Source organism: Chelonoidis abingdonii, chromosome 11 (assembly GCF_003597395.2).
Source record: "Chelonoidis abingdonii isolate Lonesome George chromosome 11, CheloAbing_2.0, whole genome shotgun sequence".
NCBI lineage: Eukaryota > Metazoa > Chordata > Testudines > Testudinidae > Chelonoidis > Chelonoidis abingdonii.
In genome coordinates, this window is record NC_133779.1 from 47,645,214 (window position 1) to 47,671,965 (window position 26,752).

Genomic DNA, 26,752 nt, shown 5'->3' on the forward strand with positions numbered 1-26,752 from the left:
CTGTGCTGCAGCCAAAATTCCCTCCAAATCCTTGCCCTCCCAGTCCACTACACTAATCTTTAACTGCTCCCCAACTTTAGGCAGGAATCCCTGCACAAAAGCGGCTACTACAGCTTGCCTTGCTGTCTCCTCAGCATCATCAATCCCCGAATACCGTTCAAACACTTGCTTAAGACGTTCCATATAGTCTGCTGGACTTTCTCCCTTATTTTGTTTACAAGCATTTATTTTTGTCCAATTCATTTTCTTGGGGCAGACGGAAAGGACTTCCCTAACTAGGGCATCCCTGTGCATAATTAAGGCCTTGTCGGTAAGACCCTCACTAGTTTCCGGCCACTGAGCTCTCTGACAAAGGCGAGTAAGGGTTTCCCTGGGCAATATGGCTCTTAAAAGTTGCTCCATATCAGCCCAGGAAGGGTTATAACACCTCACTACCACGCCCAATTGCTCTTGGAATTTAACCGGGTCCTCCCAGATTTTTGGAAATTTATCTATTAGCTGGTATAAATCACCTGGTGACCATGAGGCATGTACACTCACCAGGGATCCATCAGCCCCAGGCAACTGCCGTAAAGGGAAGAGACATTCTCTTTGCCCCCTTCGCAGGATCCTCTGAAGGTGGGTGCAACGGGCTATTTGGTCGGGGCTTTTCAAAACAACCTGATACTCTGGTGACTGCAAAAGATCTTTAATAACAGACAGCCTGCCCAACAACTGATGCAATGGCGAATGTTCATCCTCCGAGAGTATTTCTGCAATACTCATTGGTCCCCTCACCTGTGCTATCAGTTGCTCGGCTTCTGATGCTAACTTGTCAATAGCCTGTATTTGTTCAGGCGTCAATTCTGGGCTCCTGCTCCTATGGGAGCTGGGGGTCAAAGGGAAGGTCTGGGAAGATGTTGTGGTCTGAGAGTGAGTAGAATCCTCCTGAGACGGGGAGGAACTAGAAGACGCCTCGGACCGGCAGCTAGGAGTTGAACTTGGGATTCCGAGGAGCCCATTTCCTGGGGGTTGTACGGGGGCGGGATCCTGGGCCATTGTCGGCATTCCACAAATAAGTCAATTAACTCGTCTGAGGGGGCCGTAGGATTTGGTTTTGGGTTAGTCTGAGTTGGTCTAGAAGGGCACAGGGGAACTGCGCCAGCCTGATAAACAATACTCAATTTTTCCTGAGCCTCTTTTAATTGGGTTTTTAATTTTTCTTGAGTGTCCTTAAGTCCCCTAACTTGGGATTCCTGACATCTCTTTCCCATCTCATCATGCCACTCAAAATACGCATCAAACTGTTCTTGACACACGGTGTTGGCAAGAAGTGCACCCCTTAGATGCACAATCTTTTCGAGGTTGAAACTTCCCTTCAGGGGAAACTGCAGTTATAGATCTTCTCTGGTATACCAATTCCAATTTTGTAAATATTTACACATCGACGGACCACCATGTACATACATATATGCAGCAAGTGTGCCTCTAGGTGGGACTGGGATCCTTTCGGATTGACCAGCCCTGATTCTTGCTTTAGCCCGCTTTCACTCAAGCCACACACACAAGGGAACGCTTATAGGATTACCACGGTTCTAATACCAATGGCCTCTTTACCTGCCCTGGGCAGGGGTATTTGTAGGCCATAGAGCTCCGTGCCTGTCGGAGCCCTACTCCCGGAAAGAGGAGAAAGGGGGGCGGGCCTCCTGCCTTAGGGACTTTTACCCTAATACTTATGATTCTAACTCTAACGGAAAAACCCGTGGTCTCCGCACGCCTACCGCCAGCCTGGCTGGTCACCAGCCCAGAGCACCAGCCTTCAAGCCAACGATGCCTCTGAAGCTATAGACCCAGCGATATGGTTTCCTGGGGCTTCCCTCCTCTCCGAGAAGGGAAGGGAGCTTAAAGCTCCAGGGGGATAAGAAAGGGACCCTGCAGTCCTTATAGGACAGTGCTCGAAGAGCGGTTACAGGGTCATAGGTCAGGGAAGGGGAAGGGAAACGGGGACGGGGAAACACACATGCACCTCAGCTTTAGAGCCACTTACCAAGGTTTGCCAGCTGGGGAAGCTTTACAATCTCTTTCCAAGCAAGGTTGTGGGGCTTGCTTTCGAAACACTCCCGGTCACGAGCTTAAGCTTCGCAGGAGGCTCGGGGCGTCTTCCCACAACCGTCACTCACACTGGCCACACGGCCTTCTCACGCAAACAGGCACATTTCCTGACACAGTTGTCAGGGCAGAAGACAGTTCCCGGGTCCCGACCAAATCTAGTCGGCGGAGACCACCAATCAACTACCAGGGCGTTATTAGCTCAAGACAGGATCAGGACACTCTGGACTGAAAGAGCACGGTCCGTGGGATGCCGGCTACCTGATACTGAAGGGTCCCAAACCCCTAGACTGATGTCCAGATCGTTACCTGGACAAACCCTAAACCCTGATACCTGAGACTGAGGGCATCAGGCTCATCTGATAGCTGAAAGTTCGGATCCAGCTTGTGCCTTTCCCGAACCGGAGCCTACGGAACAGTCCTCCACCAAACCCCATCAGAGATTTCAAAAGGTCTCTTACCTTTAGATGGGCCCAGGGGTTGGAGGGGAACTGTCCGCGGTCCTCCGATCCAAGAGAGTCATCTGTGGATCCCCGTACGGGCCACCAAATTGTTGGCGAAAAGACCACCACTCTGTTAAATTTGAATCAGATAGCCTGAGGCACCTTTATTGATATACAAGTGATCACAGGGACAGACAGCGAATCACCCTAGCAAGGGTTAAGCTGCTCTACCTGTTACAAAGTTTACTGAGCTTATAAAGGTTAAAACCGCAAAATGTCACACATAGATACAGCCTTATCTGGAATACAAGTTGCTAATGCTGAAATACATAACTAATATTTTTCCTATATGGCATGAATCTTGCAATTTAGCAAGCAACTCTTACACATTTTCCTGTTATTGTCTTTGCCAGTCAAGTCTGCGGTTTGAGCGTTCTAGCACTTTTCTGTAGTCCCGACAGCAGGCTCAGCTGTTGTAACTTAACAGATCTCCTGGTTCCCCTTTATCCAGTTCTAGTTCCACTTTTTGGGGCCCTGACCACATCTTTCTGCCTTGGCATGCCCTTTGTACAGAAAAACAAGCTAAGCTAAGGCTCTAAATTATTTTTGCTCAAAGGCCTAGGGCCTAAAACAATGGGGGGGGGGGGTTATTTTCCCTATCACTATAATCTAATCCAACTGGTCCATAAATTTATGCATCGAATCTCTTCAATCTTGAATCTCTAGATATTAGCTCAATGTGGACACCAACACAAATAAATACATCCAATACCAAATTTAATCAATCTAATCCATAATCTAAAATAATCCATTTAATATATAACCAAATACAATCTAATCCATCTCTTTTCTAGTCTAATTCAATTAATCTACTCTCTAAATCAATGGACAGCACAAAGAAGCCCAATTTGGAAAACCAGAGTCTTGGGTCTGCCATTGGCCTGCTGAGTGATTTGTCCAAGGTTACTTTGCCTTTCTGTGCCTCAGTTTCCCTGACTATAGAATGAGGATAATGCTACAGACCTCCTTTGTAAAGTGCTTTGAGATCTACTGATGAAAAGCACAAGATGATAATACAACCACCAGTTTCTTGTATAATGCTTTTCACCAGTAGGTCTTAAATTGCTTACAGTCGCTAATGGATTTATCTTCACAACACTCCTATGAGGTAGGTACTGTATTATTAACCTAATCCAGTCTATCCATTCTATAACCTAATCTGTCCATTCTAATCTATTGAAACTACAGTCTAACAGAATCCATTTCTCCCTAGCCCTATTCCAGGGCTAGGACTTGCATTTAAATGGTCCCCCACATACAACAGTTGTGCTGAACTCATTTAATTTGTCTCTGAATCATAACAGGCTGACTCAGCTGCTGTCATGATGATGTGACGCAATGGACCAGATCCTCAGCTGGTGTAAAGCGGTTTAGCTCCATTGACCACCATGGAGTTACAACTGATTTACCTCAACCAGGGATTTGGCCCTAGGACTCCATACCTGGTGCCTCAGTCACTAAGTGCTTGGCAAAGCTGGCTCTCCACATTTCTCTGCTCCTGCCTAAACAGACAGTTGCTTGCAAGCATGCAGCAATTGAGACAGGAGCAAATATTTACTCACCCTCTGGAGCTGTGCTGTGTTTCAGTGGGAGGGACACAGCTGGCAACTCATTGACTGGTGGGCTGGGCTTTCTACAAGTAATTAACAAAAGTCTTGGCACAAGGGCACCAGCTTGTTAACTTCCATCTGCGGCTGGTTGGAAGATCAGTTTCATTTTCATCTCTCTCCCCACTTCTTTCTCCTCCACCTCAGCAGCATGTCTGGCCATGCAACCAACCTCCGTTTCAAGCTCCCGGCAATATGTTTCCTCCTCCAGCTCTTCACCATCATCCTCTTCGCTGTTTTCGTCCGCTACGATCAAGAGACCAGCGCCAGGCTCTGGCACGAGGAGCTGAGCCACCACAACAAAAGCAACCGGGACAACGATTTTTACTTTCGCTACCCGAGTGAGTACAGCCCGTCCATGCACCCAGCTCCTGTCTCATCAGCCTAGGTCCCACCTGCATCACCCGTCACCACAGTCAGATGCCATCCATAGGAGGGGAACCCAAGCATTTATGAGCCCCCAAATGTTCCATGGCCCTTCTCTGTGACAGAGAAAGCACATCCCAAGTGCGCAATACCCACGGTCTCAAACCCCGGATTAGCCCCCATTTATATGACGGTTCTTGGCTGACCTCTGGGATTGAATCAGAGACCTCCAGTCCTAAAACATGAACCTCTACGGCTGGGTGGTGTATCAGACTCACAGCCTGTCTGTCTTAGGAGTATAAATCTTCAGCCCATCCTCGTAGTATTGGAGACTTTCCACGTAAAATCAACAGCAACAGAAGCATCTTTTGTGGCTCAGGCACTGCAGGAAATGTGTACATTACAGGCCCAGAGAATCTAGGCTATGCTGACTTTCAGGGAGATTTAAGAATTTAGACATGCCCCAAGCTGGTGCCCGCTGTTGGCACCATCTTGGTTTTTCTTCTTGGTGCAGAAAGATTGCGCAGAGTGTGGGAGAAGCTGGCGTGGCCGGTGCCGGGCGCGTGGGTTAAAAAACACTCAGTGTATTATCCTCTCGAGCGGGACACTCCCAGGAGTTGGTGGGCAGCACAGCTGCAAGGCAAACACTGATCCCTTCCCAGGGTCTTGCAATTCAGAGCTGGCCTCCGGGAAGGGCGGGTCTGTGTGCCAGGGCATCCCTTGCCGAGCAGAGGAGTTAGGTTCCAAATGAGCCTCCAAAAGCCTGAAAGAGGTGATTGACTTCTAGGGGAGCAGAGAGTGCCCAGCCCCTTGTACCAGGCCGTGCAGTGACATTGCTAAGCAGCTGCTCAGTGGGGGCCTGCACTTCAGCTGCAAATGGTAGTCAGGGCTGGTGGATAAAGAGTCAAAGGGCTGGAAGGGAGGTGTCGGGCTCCTCAAGGATTCATTCATTCCTTGGTTCAGATCTGTTCTTATTGCGGCAATCAGAGCCAGCTTAAATGCCGGGAGTTGCGGGGAACCACACACAGGCAATTTGCAACACCACAGGGGAAGTTCACTCCACCTGGCCTCATCAAAGAATAAATTGTGGTTCAGGCAGTGGCCTGGCTTGCTAGAGAACAGAGTTCAAACCCCTGCTCTGCCACAGGATCCCATGGGCAAATCCCTTCGGGTTTGCCTATGCTGCAGTCATGGCCTGGATCAGCTGACGTGAGCTGGCGCGGCTATATAATATTGCCGTTTGGGCTGAGGCTGGATCCCAGACTCTGAGACCCTGCCTGGGGTGGGTCTCAGAACCAGAGCTCCAGCCCAAGCCCAAACATCTACTCTGCAATGGTTAGCCCCGCAGCCCATGCCAGCTGACCTGGAGTCTGAGGCTGGGTGCTGTGGGTTTTTTACTGCAGTGACATACACTTGGTTTCCCTTCTTAAAATGGACATAATCTCCCTGTGTCTCATTAGAGAGGAGCAGGCTTTGCTTGGCCAAAAGCTTGACAAAGCACTGATGGGTGACTGGCCCATTCCCACGGAGCATGCTGTAGAAATACTAGCCTGCCACTGTTGAAACGTTAGACAGGAACCCTTAGAAATACCAGGTGACAACTAGAAATAGCAAGGTCCCTACTGAACTTTGGGAAGACTCAAAGTGACTGCATAAATCCTGGGCCGTTCGTTTAGAAGCCTTCCAGAGGGGTGTTAATATCCGGGAGAACACTTGCCGCTTGGCCATGCATCTCTTACTTCTTCTAATAACCTCACACTGCATGCTGCTTCTTTATCAGCATAACTAATGCTTAAGCTAATAAAGGAGATCTTTGTACTGAGCTATGTACGCATTGGATTGATACGCACTGCTAGGTAGACGGTACACTTTTCTAGCCTGGGATCTCTACTATAGGGGAGCCTGTAGTTTAGTCTGCCAGCAAACTTGTGTCAAAACTACAACCGCCTTGCCCTCGCTAGTTTCCATTGTTGTTTGCAGTATTGTTGTTGCCATATCGGTCCGGGGATATCAGAGAGAAGATACCGGAAGAAGAGCTCTGGGTAGCTCGAAAGCTTGTCTCTATCACCAATGGAAGCTGGCCCAATAAAAGATATTACTTCACCCACCTTGTCTGCGCTAGGATTTTAACGCTTGTTAAGAACACACCTTTTTCCCCCTGCAGCAAAGACATGCTCATAAGGAAATATCTCTTGCTATTTACACACACAGTCTCTAGCACAACTGGCTTCTGGTTTTGGTTGAGGGCTTTAGTTGGTAGTAATCACTGGTGGTCAGAGCTATACAAACCATGATGTCACTCATAAATCGATCTTTCCAGTCCGCTAACCATTTTCATCGCTCTCTGCAGAACTTTGTTCAATGTTCCCACACACTGGCTTTCACCATGGGCCACTGTGAGATCTACATAGTGGGGGAAAGTAGTTTTATTTCATGGGGGATTTCGATATTTCAAAATCAGGTTTCACTCCTGTTTGGAATTAAAACAAAAACTTTCAAAGTTGTCCATGAAAAGGAGAGGAGGCGGATGCACAGGGCCGGACGCCTGGCCCGCTGCCCCCGCGAGCCCACTGGAACATCGGTGAAACCAAACTGTGTCCCAGGAACCTTTTGACTTCACCGAATCGGCAATTCTGATGAAACATTGTTTGGTTGGAATTTTTCTGACCAGCTCTAATTTATACCCCGTGTGGATCGGTCAAATTTAACCATAGACACAACCACTTTGCAGCTTAGGACCTGGCTTGTGAAAGTCACAGAGAGACTTTCTGGTGACTTCAACAGGCTTTGGATCAGGTTCTAGCTGAGTAAGGCACATGTTTTTCAATCTCCATTGTGATCTGTTAATTATAATTACAATTTAGTGCTATCCTACCACTATTACTATTTACCGTGGAACCCAGGAGCCTGTCATGGACCAGGACCCCACAGTGCAAGGTGCTGTGTCAATCCAGAACACAGCGCTTCCAATCAAAGTACCATCCAATGTGTCATTTTTCACTGCCGATGCTTCCCTGCTCCAGTACTGACAGCCCCGCACAAGGTTAGAGGTCGCTGCTCTGCTGAGAGGCGCTCTTTGGAAAGAGCTTGATTGCAAAACACAGGCTCGGACCACTCATGGGCATGGAAAGTCCCGTGACTGTTGTCATGAACCAGGGTCATTAATCCTGATGCCCTAGTCAAATTGCTAAGGGCAGCCAGCGAAACCGCCAGGCCTGAAACAGATACGGATCAGACACTTACAGGAATAATGAAAACACCCACCCCGCTTTGCCTTAGCTAGGAAAGCAGCATGAAATAGACTGAAACTAACACTGCAAAGCAAGTGACAGAGAAATTAGGTTTGCAGTGTTAGAGCTGTGTCGGTCCCAGGATATTAGTGAGACAAGGTGGGTGAGATCATATCTTTTACTGGACCAGCGCCTACTGGGGGGAGAGAGAAGCATTCGGGCTACACGGAGCTCTTCTGCAGGGCTGGGAAAGGGGCTCAGAGATAGTCTACCCTTGAAAGGCTACAGCGGCCTGGCTGTAAACACTATCTTCAGTGTAGACCCTACCTATGCAAAGGGAGGGGTTCTCCCCTTGGCATAGGTAATCCAACTCCCCGAGAAGCAGCAGCTAGGTCGACAGAAGAATTTCTTCTAGCTCTGTATAAGTGGGGACTTAAGTCAGCTTACCTACGTCAGGTGGGGGGTGGATTTATGAACACACACTTTTCTAGTGTAGACCAGGGTATTGTCTTTATTAAGGCCTGGTCTGCACTAAAAAATTAGCTCAGGGTAACGACGTTGTTCAGAAGTGTGAAAAAAAAAAAACAACCCTACACCGCTGAGTGGTGTAGTTAAGCCGACCTAACACCCATTGTAAACAGTGCTATGGAAACAGGAGAATTCTTCCATCAAGCTAGATATCACCTGTTGGGGAGCTAGATTATCTACAGTGGTTTACTGCTGCTGTAGCATTTTCCGTGCAGACAAGTACCTGATTTTTAGAGAAATTTGGACAATTTGGACCAGATCCCTAGCTGGTGTAAATCAACACAGCTCCAGTGACTTCAACAAAGAGTTGAGACTCAGTGGTTATTTCTGAAAACATTGTCCTAATGGTTCTGCAATATTGCATAGGGAGGCAGCATTGCCTAGTGTACAGATCACTGGCCTGGGACTCAGGATACATGGGTTTAGCTCCTAGCTCTGCCAACTGACAGACGTGAACTGCTCACCCTGAGCCACGCCTGACTTTCTTCCCCAGTCTGACACGCCTCTGTCTGTTCAGTTGGATCAAGACTCCTGCAGCCAGACTGGTCATTTTTATGTTGTCTCTCGCCAGGGGAAAGGCAGTTGTGACTGACAGTGCTCTACGCACAAAAGCAAAAGCTTACCGCGAACCCTGCCTTTTAGCAATCTTGGGAACTTCCTGGCTTTCCAGGACTCCCCTTACCAAGTTACAGCCCACCATCCACGCCACCTCCTGCGTTCATGGAACCCCTGCACAAGAGGAGGGATAGGTGAGTCCAGGGCTGAGAACTGCCCTGCTCGGTGTTGGTGAAGGCAGGGCAACCACACAGCTGGAGCAAGTCAGGCTAGCAGGGGCGGCTGTTCGACAGGTTCTCCCAGCTCATCTGCCAACTCTTAACTCCACCCAGAGCTGAAGGAGAATTACTCATCCCCCCACCTCCTCCCACACACACATTCAACCCAGAGAGACATGTACTTCCTATCAGGAAAGAATGCAGCCTAGGGTATGTCTACGCTACCACAGAACTGAAGCTGTGCCACTGTCGTGTGGCTGCTTCCTGTGTCCAGGGGAGGGGTTTAGATAATCCATCTCTCCAAGAGGCCGTGGTTAGATCGGTGGAAAAATGCTCCCGCCAATTTAGTTGCCTCTACAGCGGGGTTAAGAAGACCTGCAGGGCACAGAATCTTTCACAGCCCTGAGCCATAGAGCTAGGTCAACCTACGTCTTGGGAGTAGACCAGACCTTAAATAGCCAGAGATAGACAACTTTTTTTTTTTTAATTAGGCAGTGGCAGAGTTGTTGCATATTGCTTCCAGGAGTAGCTTGGTATCAGGGCTGAATTTGTCCGCTTTTAAAAAAAGAGAGCTAGACGAGCTTCTGGCCCAAGCTCGAGGTTTCTTTATTAATGCAAACCCCCATGTTTTTTGGAGGAGGGTAAAGTCCTTCCCACTCACAGTTCTCTACACCCACATCTGGGCCTTGTTACTATAGTATCTGAGCTCCTCATAATCGTTAGTGTATCTGTCCTCACATCAGCCCTGGGAGGCAGAGCAGGGCTGCTATCCCCATCGCACAGATGAGGAACTAAGGCAGGGCCAGACTTGTCCCCAGGAAGACTCTGACAGAGCAGGGGATTGAAATCAATCTCCCAACTCTCAGCCTAGCTCTGATCACTCAGCCTCTCTCATAGGTTCTTCTGTGCTATCCGAGGTCGGATTCAAACCCATGACCATTTACACACACAGGAGGACACTTTCCACCATGCTGCTGAGCTGTGAGACCTGAAGTCTCTGGCTATGTCCACACTACAAGCAAGACCACCCCGCAAAACCAACCTGCACCCCAAACCCCTACAGCAGAGAGGTTCAAAGCCCTGGTCAACTGGTCCAGGCTTGCGAGGCTCACTCGATGGGGTGAAAATAGCCATGTAGATGTTCGAGCTCAGATTGGAGCCTGGGCTCTGAGATCCTCCTCACTCACTGGCTTTCAGATCCTCAAGGGCCAATTATCCTGCGATTCTTGGCCCCGGAGTGTGACTCCGAATCAGCTGACCCAGGCTCCAGGACTCACTGCGTGGGTCTTTCTTTGCAGGGTAGCTGCCTCCCTCTTTCTCCACTGACCTGGACCTTGCGACCGCGGGTGTGGTATTTACCCTAATGCCTCTTTATTCTACTTGGGCAGCGTGAAGGGGGGGCAAGTACCTGTGAGCACACTGCCAGCGTGGAGTGAAGGGGCCCTGGTATAAATCGGCATTGGGCCCCTGGGGTTCTTATTGGCACGAGAACGAAATAAGTGCAAAACGCTACAAAATCATAACTGGTCATACCAGGCTCTTAGACAGCGTTTGTCATTGGTAGATCTCCCAAGTGTTTTGTCATCTTTAATGTATTTAAACTCACAGTGGTAGATGCAGAGTGTCCTTTATACCATGGGCCTCTGACGCTGCTCTGGCAAGGGAAGCAGGCTCTTAATGGGAGTGTAAAGCATCTACTTTCTCTTTAAGTCCAGCCAGAGCAGCGTAAAGGGTCTTGGCATAAATGAGGATCAGGCAGGTGCCATTACACACCCATTTCACACCAGAGTAAAGGACTCCCCCCGGGGTGCAGGGCAACGCAGGACCAGGCCCTTGCATTGTTCCTCCATCATGAGCCTAATGCGTGTGCATCTGCAGAGTCTATATTTATTTAGTTGCTTTCAGCGCAGAGCACACAGTGGCGCGAAATCCTGTACCTGTGACTGTTGCAAATGTCGAGTGTGAGCTCCATGCGCTGGCAGCAGCGAGGTGACGAGACAGAGGAGCAGGCGCTGCCCTGGCGTTAATCGGTGGAGTCCTATTGACTGCAGTGGTTTACACCCGCTGAGGATCTTGGCACTCAGTGGGCTGTTTTAACTCCTGTGGAATGAGGGGGCGGTGAAGCACCCGGCAGATCTCTGTGCCTGAGGGCGGCAAAGGTGGAAGAGTTTAAGAGAACGCAGCAGACCCTGTACTCGCATAGCTCTCCGGTTTGCAGCTATTCTTGCGATAGACCCCCATTTCTGCTGTCCCCCCTCGATCCCCCCCAGGGCATGTAAGTTACAATCATTTCTATACTCTCCCAGTGCCCATGGCTTGATTCTCGTTTACACAAAGGCCCCTTCATGCCGCTTTAGCCTGTAAAAGAGGCTTTCATGCTGCCAGATCAGTGCAACGGGACCTGAAGAGTGGAAGTGAGAATCAGGCCCATAGTGCGTTGCACATGGTTCGCATTGGTGCGAATGAAAACAGGAGGTGCTGGACAAGGGAGAATAAGACCTTTTTACTCCCAGCTACATTTGGCTCACTGGTTTCAGAGCAATTCCATATGTGGTTTGGCAGGCCCCCTTTCTGCGATTATTTACACTGATCTAAACTCCACTGGAGTCAGGGGCGTCACTCTGGATTTACAGCTGGTTTAACTGGACAAACAGCCCACTTGCTGTAATGGTTACAGTAAGGGACTAGGAGTACTGAGATTTTGGTTCCCTTTGCAGATCTGCCACTAACTTGCTGTGTGACCTTTGGCAAACCTCTTCCCCCCCTCTGCCTCAGTTTCCCCATATGTTAAATGAAGATAATAGTCACAGTGTTGCGAACTCCACATGGGTTAAAAAAAAAAAATCATGGCTCAGGCACCCAATGATGAAATTGGCTTAAAATCATAAGATTAAAAAACAAAAAACAAAATAAAATTCTGGGTTCTTTCTATCTGTCTGGTTTCTGAGCCTTCAAGGTGCTCTTGATTCATTTGCTTTTCTCTGTAGACACGAGGACTAGAAGCAGTTTTGAATTCTATCCCCCTGCCCCACTTGACTCCCAGAGGTGGGGCTTTACCAAGAACAGCGAAGATCATGAGACTTGTGATAAAATTGCAAGAACTAGCAATGGTCTGTAACCACTCCCCACTTTTGTAAAGCAAGATCTAGGCAAGAGAGGTGCTATCCAATGGCTAAGAATTATTGTCCATGTTCCCACAGTAACACAGTGTAATGTTTTGGGTGGAAATGTCACTCTTACAAGTGCAATGCTGTTCATTCTGCTTTTAACCAGGATGTAGGTTTTTGTAGCATGGGTCAGCCCGAGGAATTCCAAAGCGCTTTCCAGAACAGGGATCACCTGTCCCCCACTGAAATGCAGCCACCTCTCAGTCCTGAAAGTGAGGACGTGGAGGGTGCGGGGCAGGGGCTCCTGTTGGAATTTGTCCAGGAGACGCCCCAGAGCTCTTGTGAAAGATGTCATGGGCTCTCTACGGGTCAGGATCTCGCTTTTTACATCCCGCCCAAAGGGCGGCAGAACAAAGCGGTGAGGTACACTGCCCCAGTGTTTGCACAGCAGCCACTCAGCGAGGTCGTTGTTCCATGGGCCAGCCCCAGAGAAAGGAGTCGTGGGGCATGTCCGTGCTTGGGGAATTCTCAAGGTCGCTTGGCTGCTCTCATGCCCTGGGTGATGGCTTCCTAGAGCCGGCTGGGGGCTGCTCTCTGTTGTGATGAAAGCAGAGGGGAAAGAAACAGTCCTGGGAAACGCTCAGTGCGTTTGTGCAGAGAGGATGATCTTAGCACTGCAGTCTACCTATATCCTCTGGGTGGATTCTCCGGCCCTGACAGGAAATTCAAACATGTTTTGAAGCTCAAAGGCAGTTTTAAATTCAGACTGAAAAAAAAAAAAAAAAACCCCGAAACAAATTAAAAAAAACTCATTTTTGTGGATTTCTCCCATCCTGGGTTACTTTGCACCAATCCTGGAGCATGTCAAAAATCTGTCGATCCTTGAGGTTTGTGTGTGTGTAATAAATATTTCAGAAAATGTGTTGACAAGTTCCCCCTCTCCCATGATCAAATCCACTTGTGATGTTCTCTCCAGGTTTCCAGGATGTCCACACCATGATCTTCATCGGTTTTGGCTTTTTGATGACCTTCCTGAAACGTTACGGGTTTGGCAGCGTAGCCTTCAACTTCCTGATCGCGGCGTTCGCTATCCAGTGGTCTACGCTGATCCAAGGCTTTTTCCACTCTTTTCACGATGGCAAGATTCACATCGGAATAGAGAGGTGAGCGGCTGGAACCCAGGGGTCAGAGAGGAAGGATGTCAGGTGGCTCATTCCCAGACTCTTTGCATGACGGTGGGTAAGTCTCAGTGCTTCAGCTCCCCATTGGTAAAACCGGAGGACTAGCCCTGCTCCGGCTCCCAGGGGATGCAAGGAATAAAGGTTCAGAGGCGCTCAGATAGATGGTAACAGGGCGTGAAGTTACACATACAGCTTTCCTTTCGGGGCCAGGGAGCCGCCCAGATGTTCACGTCAGACACGCTTGTGATCAGAACACCGCTGTGTTGCCTTAGCCTGATTTGCTCGTTTATCCAGCAGTCAAAAGCGGATTTGGCAGTTGGCATGGGAAAGCCAAGGCTGAAATCCCGGTTCTGCTGCAGACTCCCCATGTAACCCTGTCTCCCTTGGCCTCGGCTCCCTGTCTGTACCGTAGGGATAACAAGAGCACATTTCTCTCGCCATCGGGGCAGAGCGCGTCTCTCCCTGTGTGTATGGACAGTACCTAGCACAATGCACTCTGATCTCAGTTGCGGCTACTGTAATACATGGAATACCGGTAATAGAAAGCCTTTTTTCATTCGTTATATTGAGACTAGCTAGGACCAACAGATCATCTGGCCTCCCGCAGACCACAACACTGGCCGGATAATTTCACAGACGTGAAACCCTCCAGCCAAGTTCTTACGCCTTAGACAAGCCTAGCGTTTCTGTTCCAAAGTCTCCAATCACACCCACTAACTGATTCTGCCGTTCCTTCTTTGGATAGCTTTCAGGGTGACCAGATGTCCCGATTTGATAGGGACAGTCCCGATTTTTGGGTCTTTTTCTTATATAGGTTCCTATTACCCCCTGCCCACATCCCGATTTTTCACACTTGCTGTCTGGTCACTCTAATGGCTTTTCTCTTGGGGACCCTTGTGAATTTCCCACACTGTCAAGTGCACAATCCTCTCCATTACCCATTAACCTACCTGGAGGCTGAAATTCACCTTAGTGCAAGGGTCCCTGCACCATTTAAATCTAGAAGAAACTGGTCTTGTGTTTGGCACGCTGCCCGGGATAACAGTCTCCTATAACCTGTTCTACTTTCTTCACAATTCCTGCTAGCATGATCAACGCCGATTTCTGCTCCGGAGCCGTCCTGATCTCCTTCGGAGCAGTTCTGGGCAAGACAAGCCCCATCCAGCTACTGCTGATGGCCTTATTCGAAGTCACACTCTTTGGTATTAATGAATATGTCCTGCTCAGTCTCATTGGGGTAAGTCACACTTCTCGTGGCGCTTCCGTTCCCCAGAGGAAGGACTGTTCTAAGATGGGTGACAACATGGTCTTCGAGCCGAGCAAATGCCCGACTTGTCGGTTCAGTGGCTAAATAAAATTTAAAAAATTGTTTTGGGTCAAACTAAACATTTAGTTTGATCCAAAACGTAATTATTTTCATTCAGTTTTTTGGGTGTTTTTTATCCTGCACCTTTAACAAACAAACAAACTCACTCTTTTCTTTCAAGCATTTTAAAAGGTTTTTAATTAAAAAAAAAATTCCAGGAAGCTTCCAAATGAAAAATAGTTTTCAAATCAAATGTTTAGATTTCTAACTATTTTTTAGGGCTCCCTCCCTTCCCCCGCTCAGCAAAGCATTCAGCAAAACTGACATGAATTCGTGAAACCATTTCAGTGTTGTCGAATCCGCATTTCTTTGCTGAGCGCATCTGGGCTGAAAACATGCTGCCCAGCGGTAGTACAGACTGGATTACCTCCCACCCCCTTTTCAGCACCGTCCTTTGCTTCCTGTACCGTCCAGGCAAAGGATGCTGGGGGCTCCATGACCATCCATACCTTCGGGGCTTATTTTGGATTGATGGTTTCGCGGGTCTTGTATCGGCCCCAGCTGGACAAAAGCAGGCAGAGGGAAGGCTCCGTGTACCATTCAGATCTCTTTGCTATGATCGGTAAGGACTCAGAACACATACTGCTTCGCTGGAGCCCCGGATGGGGCCAAAGTAACATCTGACGCATCAGAAAACTATGTCTGTGGTATTTTTAGGGGGTTTTATCTTGAGACTCCCGTGCTCAGATGACCCCAAATTTGGACCTGTTAACCTGTCCCAGTGTGACATTACCCAGCTGGACCAGTGAACAGCTGCTGGGACCAATCCCCTCTTAGTTCAGTTCTCTGAGAGTTAATGTCATGAGCAGTGGAGGCCTCTGTCTCTCTCTGATACCAACCTCCCCTCTCTGAGGATTACCCCTGACTAGGGTGCAGGTGACAAGTAGCCTCTTGGGGGTGAGGGTTGGACCATCTCTCTAATGACAGGTACATTTCTTGTTTACACCTTCATGTTGCTGAAGAATGGCTGCTCAAGCCAGGGACAGCTCTTTAACACCTGGCTGGGGGTGCTAATGCATCTTTGAAGAACTGGTTTGGATCTGCCTTTCTAGCTCTGGAACATGTTACCACAATGTTATACAGTAGAAACATATAACTTTCCATACAATGTTGATACACATATTTTACCAGGACAATAATGTTCAGCAGGATATGAGTTTTCAAATGATCTCTCACCAGGCATGCTTTGCACAAAATTTATCAGAGTCTTGTAAAAGTGATGACCATAACACTATAGACCATCACTCCCAGACAACGCACATCAAGTTTCAAAACAATCCAAGCAAGCCTGTGTATTTTAGGGCACTTAGAAAAGTGCTTTGTTAAACAGTAAACAACTCTCTCAACAAACAGCTGGGTAAATAGCTGATTTATCTGCTCAGCAGCAGTTCCGGGGAGGGAAGGGGGGAGTTTGTGTCAAACCAAACCTGAAAATCCAATCAGAAGTGTCAAATTTTGAGTCGATTCTAGAGTTTTCCATTAACTTTTTTTGGGGGGTGGGGGGAAACTTTTTGTTGAAAAATCAGAAACTGAAAATTTTTGGTAAAAGTATTTTGGGTTTTAATTTAACCGAAACCCAACACTTAGTCTTTCATTTTCTGTTTTTTCAATGGAAAAAAACAGGAAAATTTCAACCCAGAAGAAAAACGTGAATGACTATTTTCATTATGGTCAAAGACCCATTTTCCATCGAAAAAAGCGTTCACAGAACATTCTTCATCAGCTCTGTGGGAGATTCCCTACCTTCCAAATCTGCTTTCAACTCCTGATTCCTTCCCCTGCAGGAACAATCTATCTATGGCTCTTCTGGCCAAGCTTCAACTCTGCCATTACAACTCATGGCGACGATCAGCAGCGGACGGTCATGAACACCTACTTCTCCCTGGCTGCTAGCACGCTGGCCACCTTTGGCACGTCTGCCCTCATCAATGGGGAAGGCAAACTGGACATGGTGAGTCAACTCAGAGGCTGCTCTATCTTTTTGCTGATGACCCCTAAGCATGTGCAATGGGTGAACCCCCGCTTCAGGGAGGCTAGCCCCCAGCCCCACCCCTTCCTCCCAAGGGCACATCTGAGCCCCAAGTCCACCACCCCCACAGCTAGCCTGATCCCCGGGCCATTGGCCCGAGCCACCATTGGCCGTCGGCTGGACCTGAGCCCCTGCTGGCTTCAGGGGAGAGGGATACTGAGGGAGAGGCCTCAGGGCAGAGCCTGGGTGAGGCCATGGCCTGGATTAGGGGAAGCTTAGCCTCCCTTGGCCTTCGACACCCACCACCCATGCCCCCAAGTCTCCTGCCAGCCACATTTCCCCCTTCCAATGAGAACCTCAGTCTTTTGGCTGGGTGAACTCCGCTATGCACCCCCAAGACTCTGCAGGAGAGGAGCCTTGAGCCTGGCAACCTGAAGAGATGCACAAGAGTGGGGCTCCATTTGTGCAGACCTGCCTCGCCAGGATTGTCCTTCCCAAGATGGTGGACGGGAACGGTGGTGAGCAGGTGGGATTATGGGTGTCACAGTTCAGGACCCCTGTATTTCCCCCGTCATGGTCCGCCAGGGGCTCCCAGTCTAGGCTCCCAGCTCCCCAGCCCTCACATCGCTTGGGGAGAGACTGCACTGTTGTATTCCCAGCAAGCCAGTCAGGCTGCACAAGCAGCCTCAAGCAATGAGCAGCGTGATTGCTCGCAGTTCTGTTACCACCCAGCAAGCGTATTTATCCTTACGGTAGCAGCATTACAGGGAAAATGTATTTAAAACAATACAAGAACTTATCTGCATGCTGCAAAGCTCACTAGAGGCCACCTGAACTCCAGCCTTGGGCTCTGGGGGGTGCTGGGCCTTCAAAATCCCCAATCAGGTTTTCCCCGTGGTTACAAGTTCACACCTGTCTAGGTTCACAGGCACCAGGAACAGTTCAGCCTCTCCTTTATACAGCTTGGGTCTTTCAGCTTGGCCTCATGTACCAGGCAGTCAGCAGGCAGTGACGCGATCTTCAGGGCATGGCTTCAAAAGGCTGGGTTTTGGCGTAACCGGCGGTGGGGAATTTGCATTCATCTCCCCCTAGCTATTCCCCAGGAAAGCCACTTAGCGTTTTCTGTTCTAAAAGTCCATTCTTGTCTGGCATGTTGGTCATTATAGCCATTTCAAGCACCATTAAAATGTCACATCTCCTCACACTGAGAGGTTACATATAACCTCAGCCCACAATAACACATAAGCCATTCGTTTAATACAAGGGAGCCCAAAGAGACTCAAACTTAATTCAATAAGGTCTTCCAAGGATATTGCCAGAGGCAGTAAGGAAGGATGGTCCAGTGTTCAGGACATTAGCCCTAGGGCATGGGATACCTGGGGGTCTATTCCCTTCTCTGCTACAGACTCACTCTGTGACATCTGGCAAGTCACTCGGTCTCTGTGCCTCAGTTTCCCTATCTGTACAATGAGGTAACAGCACTGCCCTACCTCACAGGGAGACTGTGAAGATAAATGCACTGAAGACTGAGAGGTGCTCTGGTACTGTAGTGATGGACCACATAAATACCATTGGCAGATAACATGGTGACAGTTCCTCACCTTCTGGGCCTTCTAAGAACTCTGTGAACAGGCTTCCCCTTTTGAGGGGCTGCCGTTTTGAACCGCGCCATCCAGACACAACTTTGAAATTCTTCCCAACTTTCTCCCCACCTCTCCTTCCAGCCTTCACTGCACCTGACCAGCGGTGGGTGTGGGAGTCTGCACTGAGCTCCTCCCCCCGTGCTCTCTCTCTCTCTCTCTCTCTTTTCCTCCAGGTCCACATTCAGAACGCAGCCTTAGCCGGCGGGGTCATGGTCGGGACATCAGGCGAGATGATGCTGACTCCATTCGGTGCCATGATCGCCGGGTTTCTCGCTGGGCTCGTTTCTACCCTGGGCTTCAAATTCCTCACGGTAAGTCCCGTTGGCGATGTCGACGCAGCATGGGAGGGTCCGTGGAGCTCCCTGCCGCAGTGAAAAGCAGACTGTGTTCACACAGTGGTGCGTAGCTTCACCTGCCGGGAAACGGTTCTGGCAGGAGGAGGTGACGGGCTGTGTAGACAGGGAAAGCCCAGCTTGGGCGTGTAGAAAGGTGTACAGGGTCCATACCCACAGAAGCCAGGTGTGGCTTTACTTGCCTGAAAGGGGCCTCGCAGCCTACGCTGCTAGTTATACTCATGCTGGGGGCATGTGCATGTACTCGACCCACGATGGACAAGAGCTTGCTGTGTAGATGGACCTTTAATGTGGGGCCGGATCCTCATTGGCATTAAGGCCCCTTTTCTCCAGAACGCCAGCCAGGGCCCTCAAAGGGGCTGGAGCACCATAACCAGGCTCTAAAACCCCAGCTGGGGCCAGGGGAGGTTTCCTCCAGCGCAGAGACGGTGGAAGACAGACACTCTGCTGCCTCCACCTCACTACCCCCAGCCTAGGGTGTGCCGTGCAGGCCAGGCCTCAGTAACCGCACTGGAGCTGCAGGGGGATGGGGGGACCTGGACTGCTGGAGCTTAAAACCGTGTCTGTATGACACACCATTGGCCTTTAGGGTACATGTAGCTACGTGCTGCAGCGAAAAGCAAGCTCCATCCACACTGCAACGTGCAGGGGGCAGCGAACACCTCTGGCAGGGGGGAAGATGGTGGGGACAGGCTCCTCCGGCAACGGGGATGTGACACTGCACCTTGTGTGTGCAGAGAACCGTGTAGGGTTTGTCCTGGAAACATACCCACAAGGTTCAGGTGTGTCTTTCCTCTGCCTGCCTAAGCCCTGCCTTACCATCTACACTGGTGTTTGTATTCGTGCAAGGGGGAGGGAGGAAGCCATCTCTGGATTCTGCTGTAAGAAGCATCCCACATAGACAGGCCCCCAGGGATGTCCAAGTTACACCGAGGGGTTTTCCAGCCCCTGAGGGTGGGGCAGGCAGTCCAAGAAGGTGGCTTAAAGCCCTCCCACCCCCTTCACTGTGCCTCTTAGATGCACACTGCAAAACCCGGGCCCTGAACGCATCTCTAGCCCTTCATGTCCTCACAGACCCCTCTGTGTTCTCCGCAGCCCATCCTGGACTCCAGACTAAAAATACAGGACACATGCGGGGTCCACAACCTCCACGGGATGCCGGGCGTCCTGGGTGCTCTCCTGGGAGCTCTGGTGGCAGCTCTGGCAACGCAAGACGTCTATGGGGACGGGTGAGCACCACTCGGCGCACTAGTGTCACTTGTGTGTGTGTGTGGGGGGGGAGACTATCCTTCATTCCAACCCTCCCCTCCAATGGATTCTTTGATTTCGATCGTAAATTGCACCCTACTCAATGCCAGCGATGGAGTGGGCAGGAGGTGACATCTAGGCAGCTCTATGCAAGCCAGGCATTGATCACACACGGTTCATTAACACACCAGCCTGACCTCTGCTCACTAACTCGATACTGCCACCGAGAGGCCACGAATCACTGGTCGGCTATTCCTTGGGAGACAGTATTTCTATAGCAGCCTCTCTCCATCTTTTCAGCACCAAGAACCCCTTCCTGTGTACCAGCACCAGAAGGTCAGTGTGCTTTATGGAAAGGACAGGGCACTTGCTATCCTTTCCCCCAACACTGGTTCAGAACCCTACTCGGGGGGGGGGGGGGAATAACGCACACATCTAAGACTTCACAGTGAGACTTAGCAACACGCGACTATTTTTGAATATTGTCGATGGATAACACAGAGGTTTATTTTAAAGCATTTTTTTCCCAGTTATCTATTTACATGTTCACACTTGTGGGGAAATTAGGAGCAGTGGGCAGACCACAGAGGCCGTCAGACAGTCATTAGGTAACGAGAGTAGACGCTGACATGCAGGAAGTTAAAGCTTTATAACTCAAAGGCGCAAAGAGTCAGCATCACATGGCAAAATATACAAGTCAATATCCTGAAATCAAGTTCTTAAGCTGCGTTTTTCTTCCTTTGCCTAGCTGTAAATTTCAATCATAGATGGAAATACACTTTTGGACTGTGTGCATACGGTGAAATCAACGTTCACCAATATTGACAGATAAAAATCGAATCCTTTCAAGCCTATCAATAGCGCCTTCCAACTCCCGGCGCTTTACTAACACTAGTTCTGCCTTGTAACGCAACCCCTGGGAGAAGAACATTATTGCATTCATAATGATAGGGAAACCAGAGCATGGAGAGGGGAAGGGAATTGCTGCTCAGTGACGGGACCAGGAATAAAACCGATTTCACAAGCTCCCGTCACTCACTCTCTAGGGATGAGTGAACTGTTTTGGGCTTGAACCTCTGTTAGGGTGACCAATGTCCTGATTTTATATGGACAATCCCGATTTTTGGGTCTTTTTCTCATATAGGCACCTATTACCCCCCCCCCCACCTCCTGTCCCGATTTTTGACACTTGCTATTGGGTCAGTCTAACCTCTGTGCTCACACTTGGCTCCTGACAACAAAAATCTGTTGGGAGGTTTGTTTTAGAAAGTATCTGGCTCGCATCTCCAGTGTTTTCCGTCTGCCGGCTCCTCTGTCATCTACTGGGACTAACAAGTGCAAGATGACGTGATTGGAGCCTCTGCACTTTTTGATCTGTGAATATTTAAGGGCCTTGGGGGCTAATGTCTGTGGTACCCAAACGCTTTCCTTGCACCAGTCTGGAGCTGTGGAGTTGCTTCTGTAAGGCCTGCTTCTTCTCTGGCACCCCACTGCCACGGACAGTAAGCTCCCCCCCCCCCCCAGCAATAAATGCTCCCCAAATCCTTCATGCCCCTAGCACTGCACCCTTTCCATTGCCTCTGAACCCTTCTGTATCTAGGCAACCCTGCACAGTTACATCTCTATGACTTCATTAGTTCCACAGCAGCAAACCATCCGTCCTTGGAGCCTAACTGAGCCCCCACAATCTGGCTTTGATGGTGGCCCATCGACAGGGTTTGAACAGGTGACCTTCAGCACTAAGAGTAGACGGGCTACAGCTCAAGCTAATGGAGTAGCCCCATTGACTTCCAACAGTAGTAGATTCTTATCCTCTTAAATGACTCAGGCACACGTTGGGGACGAGGCCCCACCTCTGTCAGTATGAGTTACAGGAGCTCCCAACACATACCTGGCTCTTGCAGGATGGCTGACGTGTTCCCTTTTATCGCTGATGGAAGCCGGACGGCAACATACCAGGGAATCTGCCAGCTCTTCGCATTACTCATCACGCTGGGGTTCGCTGTTGTCGGAGGAAGCCTCGTGGGTGAGCTTTGTGTCTGTTGATGGGGCATAATTTCACTGTGACCACAGTACCACAGGCAGAGGGGCAGACTTATTTTCCCCGGCAATGCTCCACCCCTGCTCCGCATACATACAGAGAACATGAAAAGGTGGGAGTTGCCCTACCAACTCTCAGAGGCTAATTAATTAAGATGAGCTGTTATCAGCAGGAGAAAAAAAACTTTTGTAGTGATAATCAAGATGGCCCGTTTCAGACAATTGACAAGAAGATGTGAGGATATTTAACATGGGGACCTACGAAATTAGGTCTCTATAAATGTCTGTTAAATACTATAATCACTGAGTGCCAAACCTCTGTCCAGCCACTAGAGGTCAGCGTAAACCAAGGCGTCGGGAAATCATCCTCTGTTTCAGCTCTTAAGTTTTCAAAGTTGGGCAGGTAGTTAAAGTTAAACATCCAAAATACAAGCAACAAAATAAGTGGGCCTGATTTTCAGGGGTGCTGGGCCCTGGCTGCTCCCCCTGAATACCAGAGGAGCTGCAGGTGATCAGCACCTCTGAAAAGAGATCGCAGAATGGGACAAAAACTTTCCCCCTCACCCTTCCTTTTATGTTCCCAGGAGCTGCCTTGAAAATCAGGTTGTTGGGGTCCCCTCCGGACACACAGTGCTTCGACGATCAGATCTACTGGGAGGTAAATCCTTGATTTTGTTTTCTTTCGGCCAGACGCCCCAAGCAACAGACGCCGTTCCCTGGGGTTAGTTTGAAGAGCTGCAGCAGATGGGGCACCACATATGATTTATTTCACTGTAGCACTTAGCAGTTACTACCAGGATTGGGGCCCCGCGACCCTAGGGGCTGCACGTACACATGGCGAGACCCAGGCCCTGCCTGGATGAGCTTTACCACCTAACTAGGCAAAAAATGATCTGCTCTATTTTACAGATGTGAACTGAAACACCGAGGGGAAAAGGCCTGGTTTTTCCAAAGCGCTCAGCAGCTGCCTTTGCTTTGTAAAGTCGTCAATGGGAGCTCTTGAAAATGTAGCCCTGGGTGGTTTTCCCAGAGTCACTGGGGGAAATCTGGAGCAGAACTGGGAACTGAGTCCCAGGCCAGAGACTGAAACAAACAAAACAAACAAACAAACAAACAAAAAAATCAGCCATGACAGAGATGGTGGCTGGGAGCCAGAAACCTTTAAGTGGGTCCCCTCCCGGGACCATAGGGGGCCAAGGATAGGTGCATTTGCCCTGAAACTGTCACCAACAGCCTAACACTCACCTTCTCCATAACAGGAAAAGAGTTTCCCAATCCCTGTGTCTAATGCTAACATATGCTCTCAGCTAGTGCCACTTGCTGTATTGTGGTCACCATCAATGCCTGGGCTCGTGGCTCACAGTCAGCATCTCTTCCGTGCAAGGTTTCTGATGATCTCCAATTGGTCTGAGCAGGGAAATACCCCATGTCATCCTGTGTCTCTGGTTTCCTCCAGGTTCCTGAGGATCATCAGGACGGATACATGAGGGCTGTGAACTCCGAGGACCCCGAAAGGAGTGCAAGTGTCTAATGGGATTTCCCTCTGCGTCGGCACACCTCAGCCAGCTCGCCACGTGGGCCCACCTGATTCAAGCCATCCAGTACAGGGGGAGATTTCCCAAGCATCAGCCGACCGCAAAGGGTCTTAGTCTGAAAGAGCCTCATTTAGCCTGAGCTGTGGACAGAGGCATAGCAGCTTGTGATGGGAAGCCAGAACATGGTCTCCACCCCATCCCACCTCCTCTTGCAAGGATCCCCTTGGTGCATTGCAGCTACATTCCCACGCCTGTTCTCCCTGTGACAGGACTAGCCCTGCTCATCTGTCCCATGCCTGGAATACAAAGCAAATGGAAGCCAGGATCCACGTTCCCATGGAGCTAACAATTTCTTCACCCCATTCAGTCTCACTTGCTATCCAGGCTCCTTTCGAGAGAAAAATGATGCATGGCAGTTTAGAGGATAGACTGAGAGATCTAGGTTCAGTTCCCAGCTCGGTCAGACAGCCGGTGTGAGATCAGGCCAGTCCTTTAGGACTGGTGTACACACCTGTTTCACTGAACTCGTGCAAACTGTGTGGATTCTCTTATTTCAGTTTAACGGGCTGATCAGTGGCTGATCTTAAACCTGTTCCTCGTTGACTTCAGTTAAACCAAAATAAAGCGCTCCGAGTGAAATGATCACCTCCATCCAGCCTTGGGCACTGGTATAAAACCCCCCCATACCTTTGGTTTAACCAGTGCAGCTTTGCATGCAGGCAAGCCCTTAATCCCGCTGGGCCTCAGTTTCCCCTCTCTATATTAAAAACGAAACCTTTCTGAGATGTTTAGATTTTCAGGCAGGGACTGTCTCTCACTATGTGTCTGCACAGTACTCAGTCCAGTGAGGCCCTGATCTCCGGTAGCACCTGGAGATGCTACCATCAAAGTAACTAATCGTTCAAGGAGTCTTGAGAGACAGGTCAAAAGCCTTCAAAGCTGGTCCATCAACCCAAGACAGAGGTACCTGGGTGTGTCCATTTTAAGCACTATGGATGCAACAGGATTCTGTTTTAACTGCAGCCTTTTTACACACCGTTGTCCTGTTTTCTTGCCTTGACAATGGGATTTAGGCCAGCTCGATGTACAGATTTTTCTACCAGCTCCGCAGAAACTGTCAGCTAGGGGTGTGGTTTGCTTTAACCAAACAGAGCTATCCTGGAGCCCAGGGGCGGTGGAACGGGGGCAGCAGCACCTGGTGGCTTGAAGTAAAAATAGCAACTGAAGCCCAGTTTCCATCCTAGGCAGGGTTTACAGTTTGATTCAGTGGCTCTCAGCATCCCCCCTTGACAAATTGTTCCAGTGCCCCTGCCGGTACGAGCCCTACAATAGATACAGGATACCCCTATAATGAGTACTTCATACCAGTACAGTTTATATTCCCCTTCCTGTACAGGAATAACAAGTCCAGTGGTTCTCAACCAAGGGTCTGCAGCCCCCTGGGTGGCCATGAGCAGGTTTCGGGGGGCCGCCAAGCAGGGCTGGCGTTAGACTGGGGTCCAGGGCAGAAAGCCAAAGCCCCACCACCTGGGGGCTGAAACTGAAGCCTGAGCAACTCAGCATCATGGCCCCCCTTGTGGCGTGGGGGTACCAGGCAATTGCCCTGCTTACTACCCCCCCCAATGCCAGCCCTGGCTTTTATATGCAGAAAAACAGTTGTTGGGACACAAGTGGGCAGGGGAGTTTTTATAGCATGGAGGGGAGGGGCTCAGAAAGAAAAAAGGTGGAGAAGCCCTGCCATGCAGAGCACCTTCATACCGGTGTAACTGCGTCCACACGAGGCTGTACTGGTATAACGAGACCAGTTTAGTCAGCGGTGTGTCCGGCAGGCCTTCGACTGCGCCCCTCGGGGCTCATGGAATGTACTGGCACCCTATTACGTGCCATGTATGAGGAGGTTATTAATAAATCATTTTGTTTTTAAAACAATGGAGGAGACCAAACCACGGGGAAAGATTCCGTTCTTTGTTCAGGGGGAAACGTGGCCCAATGGACAGGCAATGGGAGCCCTGTCATGAGACCTAGGTTCTATTCTTTGCTCTGCTACTGGGTGACCTTGGTCAAGTCATGTCCCTGCCCCGTGCCTCAGTTTCCCCATAGGTCCTGTGGGGATTGTGATCCCATGCCACCCTTACAAAGTGCTCTGAGATTGATGGATGAAAAGAGTTAAGTGTTATTATTCAGTGTCCTGGGGCACACGGCTTGGTCACAGATGGTAAATATTATCTGTACAAAAGTTTTTGAACAAAGTTTCCCCCCTCCCCCTTCTTAGAATTTTTCAGGGAAAAAAATCCAAACTCAAACTCTTGTGCAATTTCTGACTTCCTCCCCTTTCAGCCTTTTCCAGTGGGGAGCAGGAAAAAGGGGGAAGAAAATCCACACACACCAGAAAAATGTAGCCTCACCTCACACACCAGATTTCAATGAAATGAAACTATATTCCATTTTCAACTTTGCTCCCTTTTGTCAAAGAATTCAGGTGAGAAGGAAAGGTTTCTTGGGGGGAGGGGGATTTTCCACGGCTTCTAGAATGCGCCAGGAATGTGTGTTTTATTTCTGAGCCACTGAGCACCAGAGGACGCTGTCGCCCCAGACACATGGAGCACGTCTATAGTGCAACAAAAGGCTTGTGACAGCGAGTCCCAGGGACTGGGTCAACCTCCAGTTTGTGCTGTGGGGCTCAAAGTAGCAGTGTGGGTATTGCTGCTCAGACTTGTAACCTGGGGTTACAAGTGCTGGGCTCCCATGGGAGTTGGGCATCTAAATATCTTTGAGGATCTGGACCTCAGTGGCACAAGCTAGAGGTGGAATGTGTGTGTGCGTGTGCGTCACAAAGCAGCCTGTAAACCTAGATAGGAGTCCCGGAGCAGCCAATTTGACAGATTTTTCTGCTGCAGTGTCCTGAGTACGTGAGAGAAAGAGAATTCCACAGATCACCAGGAATTGTAACAGAAATCTCACAGAAAAGTGACCCAGAACAACACTGCCTGGCCCTGTGGCGAATGACAGCCTTGTGAGACATAGCAACCTCAGCTGAAACACGAGGAATCAAACCCCATTCTGGATGGGGCAAACTTGTCCCTATTGTAGCTGGGAGCTGGTCACGTTTCCTCTTCCTCTGGCCCCTCCTCACAGTGAAAATTGAAGTTTTTCATTGAAAAACTGAACCCCCAAAACCTAGAATATTTTTGGCCCCAAACTAATTTTTTTTCCAG

At 49.5% G+C, this 26,752-nt stretch overlaps 1 protein-coding gene across 1 annotated transcript; it reads left to right on the forward strand.

Moving 5' to 3' along the window:
* The first annotated feature begins 4,273 nt into the window (after positions 1-4,273).
* On the forward strand, positions 4,274-25,467 carry RHBG (Rh family B glycoprotein). The gene is made up of 10 exons (XM_032792112.2): positions 4,274-4,539; positions 13,179-13,365; positions 14,470-14,620; positions 15,164-15,311; positions 16,534-16,700; positions 18,535-18,672; positions 19,810-19,943; positions 21,867-21,988; positions 22,587-22,660; positions 23,459-25,467. The coding sequence occupies exons 1-10, from the start codon at positions 4,350-4,352 to the stop codon at positions 23,531-23,533; spliced, it is 1,386 nt and encodes a 461-aa protein (XP_032648003.1). The 5' UTR covers positions 4,274-4,349; the 3' UTR covers positions 23,534-25,467.
* The last annotated feature ends 1,285 nt before the right edge of the window (positions 25,468-26,752 follow it).